This window comes from Sebastes fasciatus, chromosome 5, assembly GCF_043250625.1.
Source record: "Sebastes fasciatus isolate fSebFas1 chromosome 5, fSebFas1.pri, whole genome shotgun sequence".
Classification (NCBI taxonomy): domain Eukaryota; kingdom Metazoa; phylum Chordata; class Actinopteri; order Perciformes; family Sebastidae; genus Sebastes; species Sebastes fasciatus.
In genome coordinates, this window is record NC_133799.1 from 13,557,913 (window position 1) to 13,571,776 (window position 13,864).

Consider the following 13,864-nt stretch of genomic DNA (forward strand, 5'->3'; position numbering starts at 1 on the left):
TCCACTCCACTTAGTTTCTTAGCGCAGTGGGAAATGAACAGACTCCTGATGACTTGTTGATCTTTATGCATTGAGTGGGAGGTTGAGATGCAGATAATGATCCCTCTAAATTCAGTACAAATCTGCTGCATTAGCTAGACAGCTGCAACCACTTTCTGCTAAAACAATGTCAAATGTAATGAATTGAAATTGATTGAAGTTGACATTTTAATAAGCATCTATTAAAAAAATTGTAGTCTAAATAATTTTAATGATAGTGCTGCTGCTTGAAGAGGCACATCTGTTGAAAAAGGGTTGGCTTCCTTAAACAGTCATGACAAATTAGGATATTAAGGATTTCTATATTGCATGTATGTAACAAAGGGGGATGTACTGACCTTGACTTGTAATTACAGGCAGATGTACATTGCAGATTTACATTAGTGTCTCATTAAAAGGAGGCTTAATTGACTTTAAATGGTCCTCTAAGGAGCAGCCTAGTCATTACACCAATATAAATGTGCACTTATGTAACTTTGTGCCTTCTTTTGTGTGTGAACAGTAATATGTGTGGATGGTACATGATTTGGAGAATATATGGAATGTTACTATGACCGCATACCATTACCCTTTCTGATATCGGACCTGTCTGATGGCAGAACAAAACATATTTTAGCCACCTAAAAGAAAGGCCCAGCTAAAAAAAAAATCAATATCAGTTTAAGTGTACGCTTTATTTAGAATATCTTCGCTGGTTTACCTTGCCTTGAGACAACTACACACGTGGACAAAATTGTTGGTACCCTTCCGTTAAAGAAAGAAAAACCCACAATGGTCACTGAAATAACTTTAAACTGACAAAAGTAATAATAAATAAAATTTACTGAAAATTAACTAATGAAAATCAGATATTGCTTTTGAATTGTGGTTCAACAGAATCATTTTAAAAAACAAACTAATGAAACTGGCGAAAATATTCTAAATATAGCGGATCTTGATTTTTTTTTTTATTCCTTTTTTCGTCTGAAAACAAACTAAGAGAGAGAAGATGGAAATAATTTGAATGAACGTGCCTTCTGTGTTGCATTGGCTGATAACGTAAATATTAAAGCCATCATCGAAGCCTCAATGTCAAATGAACTGGAGGGCTGGAATGAAAGGTCAGTCGATAGACGGAGCGAGTTGCCTTCACCTGTTTTCTCGTCTTGTTTTTCTCCCTGGCAGGAAAGCTGAAATGTCAAGTGTGACGGTCATCAATCTATTTACATCTCTGAGTGCGTCGGAGGCAGTGAAAGACCAGAGATAGGAGCGATTGAGTGATTGAGCCAACAAAGCTCTGAGGAGATAGAAATCAATATGAATAATTCCTGTGTGCTCATGTTTGGACATTTTGTTTGTGACATTAAACTGGAAGGTAGATCTAAACAAATAGACAGACAAAAGAAAAAGGGAAAATATGAAGAAATGTCTCAAAGATGGAGACGTTATAATATTTACACCAACAGACAATAGACAAATGTGACAAGGGACAGAAGTGTATGTATTTATTTTATTTTCTACCACCAGACCTTACGGTTTCGTTTTTGTTTCCACAGAAGAAGGAGTGGACGTGGGATGAGAGCAAGATGATGGTGATGCAGGATCCCATTTACAGGTAAGCTGCCCACGAGGTTTATTTTTGTATATAACATTTCATTTCTCTAGCTCAACTTGAAATGCTAATTTATTTAATTTTTAATTGCTATTCCAACGACTTCAGTCCTTGTGGCTCGTTGGGCCGTTTCCAAACAAATCCAAACTTGATTAAATGCACTGTGGTGACTCAGGAAATGAGAATCTTTTGTCTCTGTCACTGATAGTGTTGACATTTGGAGAAAGAAGGATATTGCAGCTCTTTGACGATAACTCTTACTGACTCAAGGACAGGGCAGCACAACGATTTCAGAAAAATAGATGAGTAATTAGGAAATGTTGCTGCATAAATGATACAGTATATGGGAGAGTAGAGGACCACTGATAACAATGACATGACAGCAAAATGTGTGGAGTCAGAAATGGGATTTTTTACTCTGGGTGAACAATACATTAATTTCTTTGTACTATTGCATTTTGAGAAAAAGCAATTTAGCAGAATCTGCAATAAAGGCAATTTTGAAAATGTATTTTATTAATGCATGTAATTAATGAGTGAAGCAATGATAATGAAAACAAGTGTGAAAACCATCACAATATTGTTTGTTTGTTCATTTTCAATTTTAATACCTAAAACCATTTTGGAACATTAGCACCTCCACTGTTCATTAGTTCATTTATTGAAAACACCATAGAAGTTGATCATTTAACTCAGTGTTTTTTCCACATCTTACAGTATAATAGCTCGAGCAGTTTCATGGTGACAGCTTGAATTGAGTATTGAATAAAATGCAATTGATGTGGTTCTGTTGGCTCCATCAGACCGTGACCGTTAGCACACTGTGGCGGGTCGGGATGAGACTCAGTATCTCCAACTCTGAGGCCGTGGTTCTCTGCCAGAAAACGGTGGATTTCTCCATCCGGTTTTGGAGTGAGTCACTGCCCCAAGCGAGGAAGTTCAAGTATCACTTTACAAGTGAGGGTAAAATGGAGTGTGAGAGGCAGTTTGGTGCAGCAGTGATGTGGGCATTGTAACGGAAAGGTTGTGGTGAAGAGGGATCTCAGCAGGAAGGCGAAGCTCTTGATTTACCAGTCCATCTACGGTCCGACCCTCACCTGTGGTCATGAGCTTTGGGTAGTGACCGAAAGAATGAGATACAAGCGGTCGAAATGAGCCTCCTTCGTAGGGTGGCAGGGTTCATCCTTAGAGATAGGGTGAGGAGCTCAGACATCCGGAGGGAGCTCGGAGTAGAGCCTCTGATACTTCGGGTCGAAAGGGGCCAGCTGAGGTGGTTTGGCCATGTGATCAGGATGCCTCTTGGATGCTTACCTTAGGAGGTTTTCTGGGCACGCCCAACTGGTAAGAGGCCCCGGGAGTAGACCCAGAAAAATGCTGGAGAGATTATATATCTTGTCTGGCCTGGGAACGCCTCGGGTCCCCCGGGAAGAGCTGGAAGACGTTGCTGGGGGAGAGGGACGTCTGGAAGATCAGAATTAGTGGCGAGGTTTTTGCTGAGGCAAAGAGAAAGCAATCAAAGGATGGAGCTCATGGGGACCGAATTACAAGGATTTGTGTGTGAGAGAGCGCAAAGGTATGTTAGTGAGATCTGTAGTGACATCCCTGCTCTCTGTTCCACCTCACAGGACTTTAACCATAAGGTCCGGTTCATTCAGTCCAATTGCCGCAGGGGTGTAATCCTTTGATTTGAACTAGTACCACAGTCTGTTGTTTGTCAGGACAGACATGCTACACACACACACACACACACACACACACACACACACACACACACACACACACAGTCACACAGTGCTGCGAGGCAGCTTGTGTGAATTGGTGGCTCAGACGGATCCGTTGAGGAATGAGAGGTATACTTTAAGATGTCTGCACCATTAATCTCTCTTTAGACACACACACACACACACACACACACACACACACACACACACACACACACACACACACACTCATACATGCAGTCACTGGTGAATCCAGTGAAGGGTGCATGGCTAAACTAGTGAGGAACACTTATTTCTATAGAGGAGTAGAAAGAAAGCTTAGCCATAGACACACACACACACACACAGTTCATATTCTGTATTGAATGACTCATACTTTATCCTCTTTTTCTTGGTACCCCCCCCCCCCCCCCCCCCCCCCCCCCCCCACACACACACAGACACACACACACTCCCACAGACACACACACACTCCCACCCCCACCCCCAGGCGGGCACAGCTCAGAAGTGCATCCAGGAGCCCAGTTGGAGCTTTGGGCTTTGGAAATGATTCTGTCAGAAAGATGGATTTTGCCGGGCTGTTTGTGTAAGCATCTCTGAGCTTAGAAATTCTGAAAGATTTTGTTTGGTTAAAGATGCTTCAGCTTGTGCTGCTCATCTGAGTCAGTGCGCAGTTTTTAATATTGCATCCCACAAAGTTACCCCGCAGGAGGAGGCTGGGAGGGGAAGGGGGGCACAATATAATGGGTAAGCCCCATCAATCAGTCACTGCCATTTGCCAAGCTGAGTCTGACAGTTCCTGATGACATCTCATCTTTTCTGTTCAACTTAGTTACAATGTGATGGTCCAACAAATAGTCTCATGTAATTTGGAAAGGTTGATATTTCACATAGAGCTGGACATACACTGTACAATTTTAGGGATGTTGTTGTTTAAAGAGGACCTATTATGCTTTTGTGCTTTTTACCTTTCCTGTAGTGTGTTATATAGTTTTTTGTGCATGTAAAAGGTCTGCAAAGTTACAAAGCCCAAAGTCCGCACCAAAGGGAGTTACACTCCTTCACAGAAACACTGCTCCTGAACTAACTACCTGAAAGGCCTTGATTAAAGTTCCGCCTTTTCTTCAGTAACGTGGTGATGTCACCAAGTAACACATTTTTCGTAGCGGCTCATTTGGCACGCTGTCAAATTAAGTTAGTTCGAGTGGAGCTGGAGTGTAGTCCTAGGAGTTTGGTTCAGTTGACCAATCACAACAGTGGGCCAGCTGACCAATCGGAGGAGATTGGGCTTTTCGGAAGGGAGGAGGCAGGAGCGCAAACAGAGCGTTTCAGACAGAGGGTGAAAAGAAGTGCAGCAGCACAGCCGGTATAAGTAAAGTAAAGCGTTTTTTTTAACATTAAAGCATGTAAACATGTTCTAGTAGAAACCCCAAATGCAAGTATTCACCTGAAAATGAGCATAATAGGTCCCCTTTAATTTCAACTCATACTGTAGTGTAAGTAAATTGTCTACAATGTAAAGCCAAAGCTCACCATTTTTGAGCTCACACTGTATGTCTGATCATCAAGCCATGACCTGAGTACGTGGAAAATAGAAAATAAAATGTCCCGTCGGCCTCTGCCGACCGTTCTGACTATTGACAATTGTCAATAAAGATTTGTTTGAAAGCTCTAAAGCAGGTAGGTCTTGTTACTTTGAGTCAAGCCCTTCCCAGAGTGCACCAAGGGAAGAGTTGCATGTTGACTCTGACCCGACTGTGGCCTGCATTACTTGCCGTGTAGGCCAGCCTGCCAAACTATACAGGCAATGTGAACCAGAGATTGCTGCATTGAGTAACTGAAAACCACTTGCAGGCCGGTTAGTTAGCCTATTTAATAGCTCATATCTCAGCATTTCGAAAAACACTTTTAGTTTTTTTAAGTTTTTGACGCCGTTTTGAGCACTTGCAGTTGTCTATTTTAAACACAATAAACATGCATTGAGATATGTGTAATCTGAATCAATAAACATAATACTAATGCATGCCATTTCAAGGACGGTGGAAAAGCCTGAGTCATACCAGATGAGAGCAGCAGTCAGTCTTTTGACCTCATTCTGTTATCAGTCAGGGTATCCTCTGGTGGACTCTACTGATTAAATTCAATTAATAATCAGCCACATTCTGAATACATGTTACGTTTCGGCTTTGTACTTCCCACAGGTCACTTCATACTGGGACAATACTGTGATATCTAAGAAGCCAAGGACATAGATAGTTACTCTGGATGTTAATTTATTATCAATATGCAGGGAGTGCAGTTTATAGCTCTCAGCTGGGGCATCGTGTATTCAAATGTTATTTGAAAAGTAACCCCATGCAGTGTGCTGTCTAGTTGTAAAGGAGACTAAAGATTAACCTGTAAATGTGGGAAAGATTTAGCATGATGTGTGTCAGCTTCATATCGCTAAAGTGTAAATTAGAAGGCTTCCCTCGGACACTGGAATTCTCACTGTGTGAGAAAATATAATCTTTTGGTGATACATTGGATTGAATGCATCCCATAAGATAAAGTGATACATATACACATCTAGCTTTTAGAAAAATTCACATCAAACTGTTATAAATTATCCTTTGTGGGTTTTTTTCACATTCACAGCAGCTGGACGCCGTGTCTTTAAATCATTTGGGGGGATTTAGCTGAGCGCTTTGCATTTTCTTGTGCGTTCCTTTTTCATCTTCAGCTGCTTTGTAGCTGGAGCTGCTGCTGCTGCTGGCTGACTGCCACTGAGACCGTCCACCACCTCATATGCAACATCAGCAGCGCTGGCGGGGGGGTTGCGCTCAATCGCATTTTACACATTTACTTGTAAACACGTCTAAGGACTCTTGTGGTGATATTCCACTAACTTCATTTATTTCCCAGATCCTAACTTAAATCCGATGTAGCCTGTTATGCAAAGAGACAGTCAACAAAATATCTTCACTCTGAGGGTCTAAAACTACGTGTTTCTCCTTCACACAGTCACAAGTGTTCACACACAAACACTTATGTACTGTCCAAGATGAGAAGGGCTGATTACAACCAGTATAAGTGCAGCTCTCTTTTTGAGTAAGTAGGCTTCACTGTTGTTTACTGGATACAGTCTGAATTGAGTGCTTTTGTCATAATGTTGGTCCATTGTCTGCTTTGTGCCTACACTGTGCTCCAGCGTAGATGACTGTTTCATCCACAGCTGCTTTCAGCTGTCAGTGACATCAAACTACTACATTATCAAATCATTGTGCTTCTAAAGAGTGGAACTGTTGTAGATTATGGCGTTGGCATTGGCGTTGGCGTGGATACTGTGATAATTCTGTTTGTTTGCAAAGTGTGGTGGGAAGCGATTATCTCAGATAGGATGCAGAATTTTTTGGGCACTCCACGGTCTTAACTTGAGCCACAGCCTGTGCTATGTCAATATTAAGATAACCCAAATGTTTTGTTGTGTGACACCTTAAAATGATGCAGTGTCTACTTGTGACCCCAGGTCACAAGTTGTGGCCTAAAGCTGCATTCACACCGGATCAGGCGTTGCGGCGATTCACCGTGGGGTTGTGCGGCGGCGTGGGAGAATCACTAATGGCCCATTAACTGTGACGATTAACGTCTTCTGTCCCCCCGTTGCTGGGCTGTACAGCTCTGGATTGCCGGTTATGTGATTGGCCATGGCATCCTGATATTGTTTTGCGTTTCTCTAAAAGCTGATCCTGTTTCTACTTTTCCGCCTCTGGCCACTCAATTTTTTTTCGGCGCAGGCGCATCCCGAACACACTATCCCCGTTCAAAATGAATGGAATTACCTGCGTTTCCGCCGCAACGCCTGATCTGGTGTAAATGCAGCCTTAGTGTGGACATGATTTGTGAGCAGTTCAAGCAGAGAATCAATTTGCCTTCTCAGATTGTTTCACTTGAAAGATTTTTCATGGACTGAAGAGGTGAAAATTTCTTCTTTTACAAGAAAAAAAACAAATTAGATAAATGAAAATTACCACTCCTCCATTGTTTCCAATATAAATACTGCTGCTCTGGTTAAAGCGCACAACTCTCTAACGCTGCCGTCAGAGTATAAGGTGGTTCAACTTGCCGCCGTAGCTTGACGCGTAACCATGGCAATCACAGAAAAGAGGGAAACGATACAGGAGCTGATTTTACTGGTATCCGAGTTCCGTAAATTATATTATGTCTTCGCTCGCAGTCTGTAAGCATCTTTAATGTTCCATTGCAATGAGAAGGATGCATGTTGGAGCTCTCGCACTCTGTTGTTGTCAATGATACTCACAGCTGCCCTTTGCTTTGAACAGGAGCACCATGTGTCCTTCTTATTATGGCTCTGTTTGAATGGACAGGTAAATCAGGCCATTTGCAGCCACATGCAACCTGTGAGTTGGTTGTCTGGCCATCATATACAGAACTATTTTAATGCACTCAGCAGGTCTCTACTCAGCTGAAAAATGCATTTTCTTTGAGAAACTTTTTTTTTTTTTAACTTATGCTGAAAAATAGATATAGAACCTTTGACAAAAGACAGACAGAGAAAGAGAAAAATGGGGATGCTGCAGTAGCAATTGTAGCGGAAACTGCTAAGATTATAAAGATCTGAGACGGCATGTAGGCTACGTGTGAATCACACCTGTGTCTGGGATTCTGTGGCCACCCTAATTGGCCATAATGTCTGAAACTCTCAAGAGTCTCATCTACTACTTTTTTTTTTTTTTTTTTAAATTAGACTACCACAAAAGACCACTCTGTCATTGGAAATGTCCTGGAAAATAATTTTTTTTAATAGAGTCGAAGCCTGACTCGCACCTAGTGAGTGGCTCGCTGCCCCCGGATGATGGAGTGCACCCCTATGCACTGCTCTCTTTGTAGTATTTCCTATTAAAGTGAGCAAAATGATCTCGAACAATTTAAGACCAAATCTGCTATAGAGAGGGTTTATGCTGCCATAATTTGCATTAGAGATGAGGTTCAATTATACATCGGATGAAATGTCTCCTTGGCTGCGCATACCATCTATTTCTCATTATTCCTCCATACATCTACAGAAACACTGGATGGTCACGAGTCATCAGATACTCAAATTTATGAAATGGATGTTTAAATCAGGCCTTGACATCTATTTGGGTTTCCTTTCATTACACATAATGAATATTGCACAATAAGTAGTCTTTTGCGCAGTCAGGTGAAATGATCAATGCACTAGTGATGTCCAATGTTTCGCCGTTTGAATATGGCTGAGCTGAACTACTCAGTGAACCAGTGTGGCTGCTTTCGAGGGCCTGTGAGTTAGTATGAGTGACTGGAGAGACATGAGACATAATTAATTAATTGAGCCACAGTGTCCTTCAATGGAACAACAACATTCTCAGAAGTACCCATGTCCTTGCTGGAGGCATAATCATATTACTTTCTTTTAAAGGGTGGATCCATTATTATTATTAATATTAGCTTTTTATATCATTCTGTAGATTCCCAGTGGTGTTCCTTATGTATTCAAATCTGAACACTCAAATTTTGGTCAAAGTACGTATGTTTTAAAGTCAAAATGCTGTTTTCCCAAGCCCTTCTAAAAACGTTTTCCCACAGGTTTCTGCATAATGACGCTGCTACATGTACAGTATATATACATCTTTATAGTCAGTGTAGTAACATTACATACAGTAACTTAGATGGCGGTCGGCATGCTCCCCGTTTGGAAGAGCAGACAGGAGTAGCGGCACGGAAGCTGAACAATGTACTGCTGTGTGTGCGCCACATTAGTTCGGATCCGAAAGTCACACAATAACACAAAGAAACTAACCGATCGATGCAGCGGTAGACCAGCAACTCCTGTTCTACAAGTTAAAATGACTGTTTTTGTGAATGGAGTCTGGTGGCTTTGAAGACAGCGATGTAACGGCTTCAGTTCCTCGTTGGAAAGGGCCGTCTGATGGCACATTAATGCCAAAATATTGTAAATATCGCATACTCTTCAACTGATATTGATTTTTTTTCTGCTGCTCCTGTACCACAGCCGCTTAATCTCGCCATCAGACAAATTGACCTTGCAGAACGTGGGAGTGTACATACAACTGCACTCTAAAAAATCAGAACTAACCCTTTGAGTTATTTTAAAAATTACCACAGCTAAAATTGACTCATTTAGTGCTAGTGTTCACATTATTCATACCTTATTGATTAACTTACTTTGATAACTACTTTTGGTCACTGCTATTTGCAATGGCTGAGTGGACGTTTCCATTTGAAAAAAATGGAAAAGAATGCAGATAGATCCGCCCTTTAAAAGGTCCGTGTGAGTTTATTTCCTCCTATTGTTCCTCCTATCTCACACTCCTCCTCCATACCACCAGTCCAGTGAGACATATCGACTGCAAATCCGTTTAAAGCTCCCATTTGACCTGTGAAATCCTTGTTTTAGTGACTCATAGCCATGAAGTATAGGCCTCGGATATCATACTGTGAAAACAGAATAACAACATCTGTTGTAATGCTAGTTCAGTGATAAGGCACTGCAACTGAGAATATTCTAATATTGAAATAAATGAATACTTCAGAGTTATGAGCTTCCCCATGTGTCTGCATGCAAGCCAGTTAATACAATGCTCACTTGGCCGTAACAATAAACAAACCATGACAAATCATTGGTAACAAAATGTTGGCTGCTGCAGGAGGTGTTGCTGTGTAAGCAGTGGTCATCCACATTACACCAACAGCAGAGGACATTGGTGGTAGGTGGAAAGTTTCAGAAAGGGAGGAGAACTTTTAGTCCCTTTGCTGTTGCTATTTTCCGTTAACATTTACAGGTGTAAATCTTTCTGCTCTTTCTCTTAACACACACAGGTTGTGTGTGTGTGTGTGTGTGTGTATATATATTTTACATTCATACCTGCCGGAGAGCCGCAGCCTCGGGGCAAAAGCAGCAGACCAACTCAGTCAGGAGTGTATCAGAATCCCCTGGATCATGCACACCGACCCACCCACGCACATCAGACTGGCAGCCTGAACACCTTTTCTTTTTTTTTTTAGCCGTGCTCACGGAGTTCTAGGCAAACACAAACCTCCAAATCCACACAAGACAGACATCCAATTTGAAAAAAATAAAACACACACTAAATCTTTATTTGTCTCTGCACCACACATACACACTTGCACACACTGTTATGACTTGAGGCCACCCACTCATTCAGAGATGGAGCCGCAGGGCTGGGAGCACGGGTAAAATAACACCACAGCCATGGCCAGAGTACTAAATAACATATTACATAATTTATAAACTTCATAAGCTGTTTCATTTCTGTATGTATGTAACTAATATGTGTCTCAAAATCTTTTTTTCCTGTAAAATCCTGCACTAAGTGCAGAGTACAAAGACAATTGTGCTTATTTCAGAAATTATTTTCATGAGAAGTGTTGTGTTATTCTTCTTCTTCTTATTAGTATTCTGTCTGGTCTCAAGCTGTTGACTCATTGACTTCTTATAATAGAGTGGTGCATGAATGAGTCCTAAAACCTGGAAATGAGCAATTTAGCACTTCCGGTTCCCTCGTCTCAAAGTCAGTGTTTTTTTTTTAATGGACTTTTAGTAGGGCTGTCAAAGTTAACGCAATAATAAGATGCTATAGCAAATTCGTTTAAACACCGCTAATTTCTTTAATGCATTGACACAACTTGTTTTTTTTTAGGTTGTATTGGGCTCAGTTTTAAAGTTAGAGTGAAGATACTGGTATCATATGAAACTAAAAAAACCTAAGGAATCCATTGGTCCATGTCATACTTACGTGTCGCAAAGGAGGCTAAATAAATAACGCTCCAAACTTGCACTAAATTTTGGCGAGAAAAAAGTGGCATGGTCCCTTAACCTGGAAATACCAGTCTCCCTTTTCCAGACATGCCCAATTTATGATAATCACATGCAGTTTGGGGCAAGTCATAGTCAAGTCAGCACACTGACACACTGACAGCTGTTGTTGCCTTTTGGGCTTGAGTTTGACATGTTATAATTTGAGCATATTCTTTATGCTAAATGCAGTACCTGTGAGGGTTTCTGGACAATATCTGTCATTGTTTTGTGTTGTTAATTGATTTCCAACAATAAATTATATACATACATTTCCATAAAGCAATCATATTTGCCCACTCCCATGTTGATAAGAGTATTAAATACTTGACAAATCTCCTTTTGAACAGACTACAAAACGCCATCACGCCGACACGTCAGCCTTTACAGCCTAGTTGTGTATACTCGCCTAGCGTTGGCTTTTTACTTCTGCCGATTGCATTCACACTTCAGTCATAAGATTATCTTGCTGAACAAAAACGTGGTAGGATCATAAACTTTTGTTTGCCACAGAGCTTATTTTCTGCAATAATCCAAAACCCAATGGAAAACTCCCATTGGGTTTTTTGTTGAGGGAACCAGGGCGATGCTAACTTCCTGGTTTGCCTACAAACATACTTCTTCCCTGCACCTCTCTTTATTGGCGTAGAATAGATCCATAGATGAAGACCTTAGAAGATAGTTATGTGATCCAAAACACATGATGAGTCTGGGCATTTTGCCTTTTATACCAGTAAGTCTGCATGTGGAAACCAAATGTGCTCATCTACTTTTGTCTGATCTCTCCTTTGTAAAAGCAACCCACATCCTCACACATTTGCCAAATGTAAAGGCAATAAACTTAGGCATGCATATTGTTATTATTCCTCATGGTTATAGATGGTTTGATCAATAATTTCAGACATATTGTAAGCTATCAAGAGTTACAGCTGAAAGTAATTCTTTATAGACACATATTTTTTTTTAGTATTCCCATAATCTGTCAGTGTTGGCAGCCTCACCAGAGGAAAAAAGATAAAAGACACATTCCCTCTCTGAAATTAATGCAGGTATAAAGTGACAGTAATGCAGTTGGATTTCTAGAATTCTCCACTCTTAAGTCAAAGGTACTATAAATCACCGGGTCCTCCTGGTTATTTTTTACTTTCATTAACACATAAATCAGCCTCGGTGGATTCACATGGTGAGTTCTGCTAAAGTTTTTGAAAAATCCTCCCCCCTCGGTATTTAATAACTCACTTATTCCCAAGTTGAACAGATGGCACATGCAGGCAGTCGGTAATCATAGCGGCAGATGATGGAGGAAGCTGTTAAAGGTCTAGAATACAACTTTACAAATACACCTGTTATGGAGCGACGCCTGCGAGCTAGTTCAGGCATATACAAGTGACATGCCTCACTCTCCATATCATATACAAAAACACACCATATCATATACAGTACCAAACACATCCTCCCAATTTGTCAGTCTGTTTAAGCCGCAAAAATTTCCCATCTCCCCCTCTGACTCATTAATGCCGCTGGTGCTCTGCATCAGTATTGCTGCAGGCTCCGACTGGGGGAATATGTTTAATCATCACTCCCCAATATCTCGTGTAATTATATCAGCGGGGAGTGATGAGGTCGGAGTCTAGATGCCTATCCATGTTCTGCTGTTGTAATAAACATTTCAAATGTGAGTTGTCTGACTGAACTATCATTTTTATACTCTTGACACACAAACTGATAAAATTGTCAGGCCTAACTGAATGCATTAGAAATATTCGGCAACTTTGTTATGACACAATTTAAATCATCATACTGGAGATTTAAATTAGGTGATAGAGTATATTCCTTTAAAATCAGATGGCTGTAATTTGAGCTACACCCATAGACATAGGGTGGAGCTAAGTACAACCAAACACTGAATAAGACATTTGTAGGCAACCAAAATGTTACAATTAGCTCTCGTGAGCAGAAAACACACTGTTAAAGGGTTAAAGTTGTAAGACGAAAACACGGACAACTCCCAGACAACACCGTGGTAGCAACCTGTCAATCATAAGGTAGCCACGCCCTAAAGCATCCCCTGCTTTATGGTCTATTTGACTCTAAATGCAAGCATAATTTACTAAATGTACATCATGCTGTATTGAAGAAGACTTGAAAGTAGCGATTGAGACCATAAACTCATGTTTACAATGTTTACTGAGGTAATAAATCAAGTGAGAAGTAGGGTCATTTTCTCATAGACTTCTATACAATCAGACTTCTTTTTGCAACCAGAGGAGTCGCCCCCTGCTAGCTATTAGAGAGAATGCAAGTTTAAGGCACTTCCGCATTGGCTTCACTTTTCAGACTCAGGAGGTCTGAAACTACACCGATGAATCCGCCGACATTAGTTTATTGCATATATATAATATCATTGTTTACAGGTATGTTATAGCTTATCAGAAATTGCACTAGAGAAATGCCAAATATATGTTTGTGGAGTCTGTATTGCAGAGTTATTCATGACACTGATGTTTATTTTTCCAGATGTTACATAATTCTTCAAAAAGCTGCTGGACAGATATGACTGTTTGATTTTTAAAATTTTCAAACATGTTTATTCTATCTATATTGGTATTAGGCCTCAAACATCCAGTATCGTTCAGGCTATAACTATAGCAGTGT

At 40.7% G+C, this 13,864-nt stretch overlaps 1 protein-coding gene across 4 annotated transcripts in view; it reads left to right on the forward strand.

Annotated features, from left to right (window-relative positions):
* LOC141767644 (carboxyl-terminal PDZ ligand of neuronal nitric oxide synthase protein-like) overlaps nucleotides 1-13,864 on the forward strand; it is a 207,012-nt gene that overhangs the window by 76,436 nt on the left and 116,712 nt on the right. For 3 of the 4 annotated variants that reach the window (XR_012593904.1, XM_074635139.1, XM_074635140.1), the window contains exon 4: nucleotides 1,575-1,633. Coding sequence is in view for 3 of the 4 variants with exons in the window: in XM_074635139.1 (XP_074491240.1) it covers nucleotides 1,575-1,633 (59 nt within the window). In the remaining variant the exon portion in view is untranslated. The remainder of the gene's footprint in view (nucleotides 1-1,574; nucleotides 1,634-13,864) is intronic. The other variant, XM_074635141.1, reaches the window with a different exon arrangement.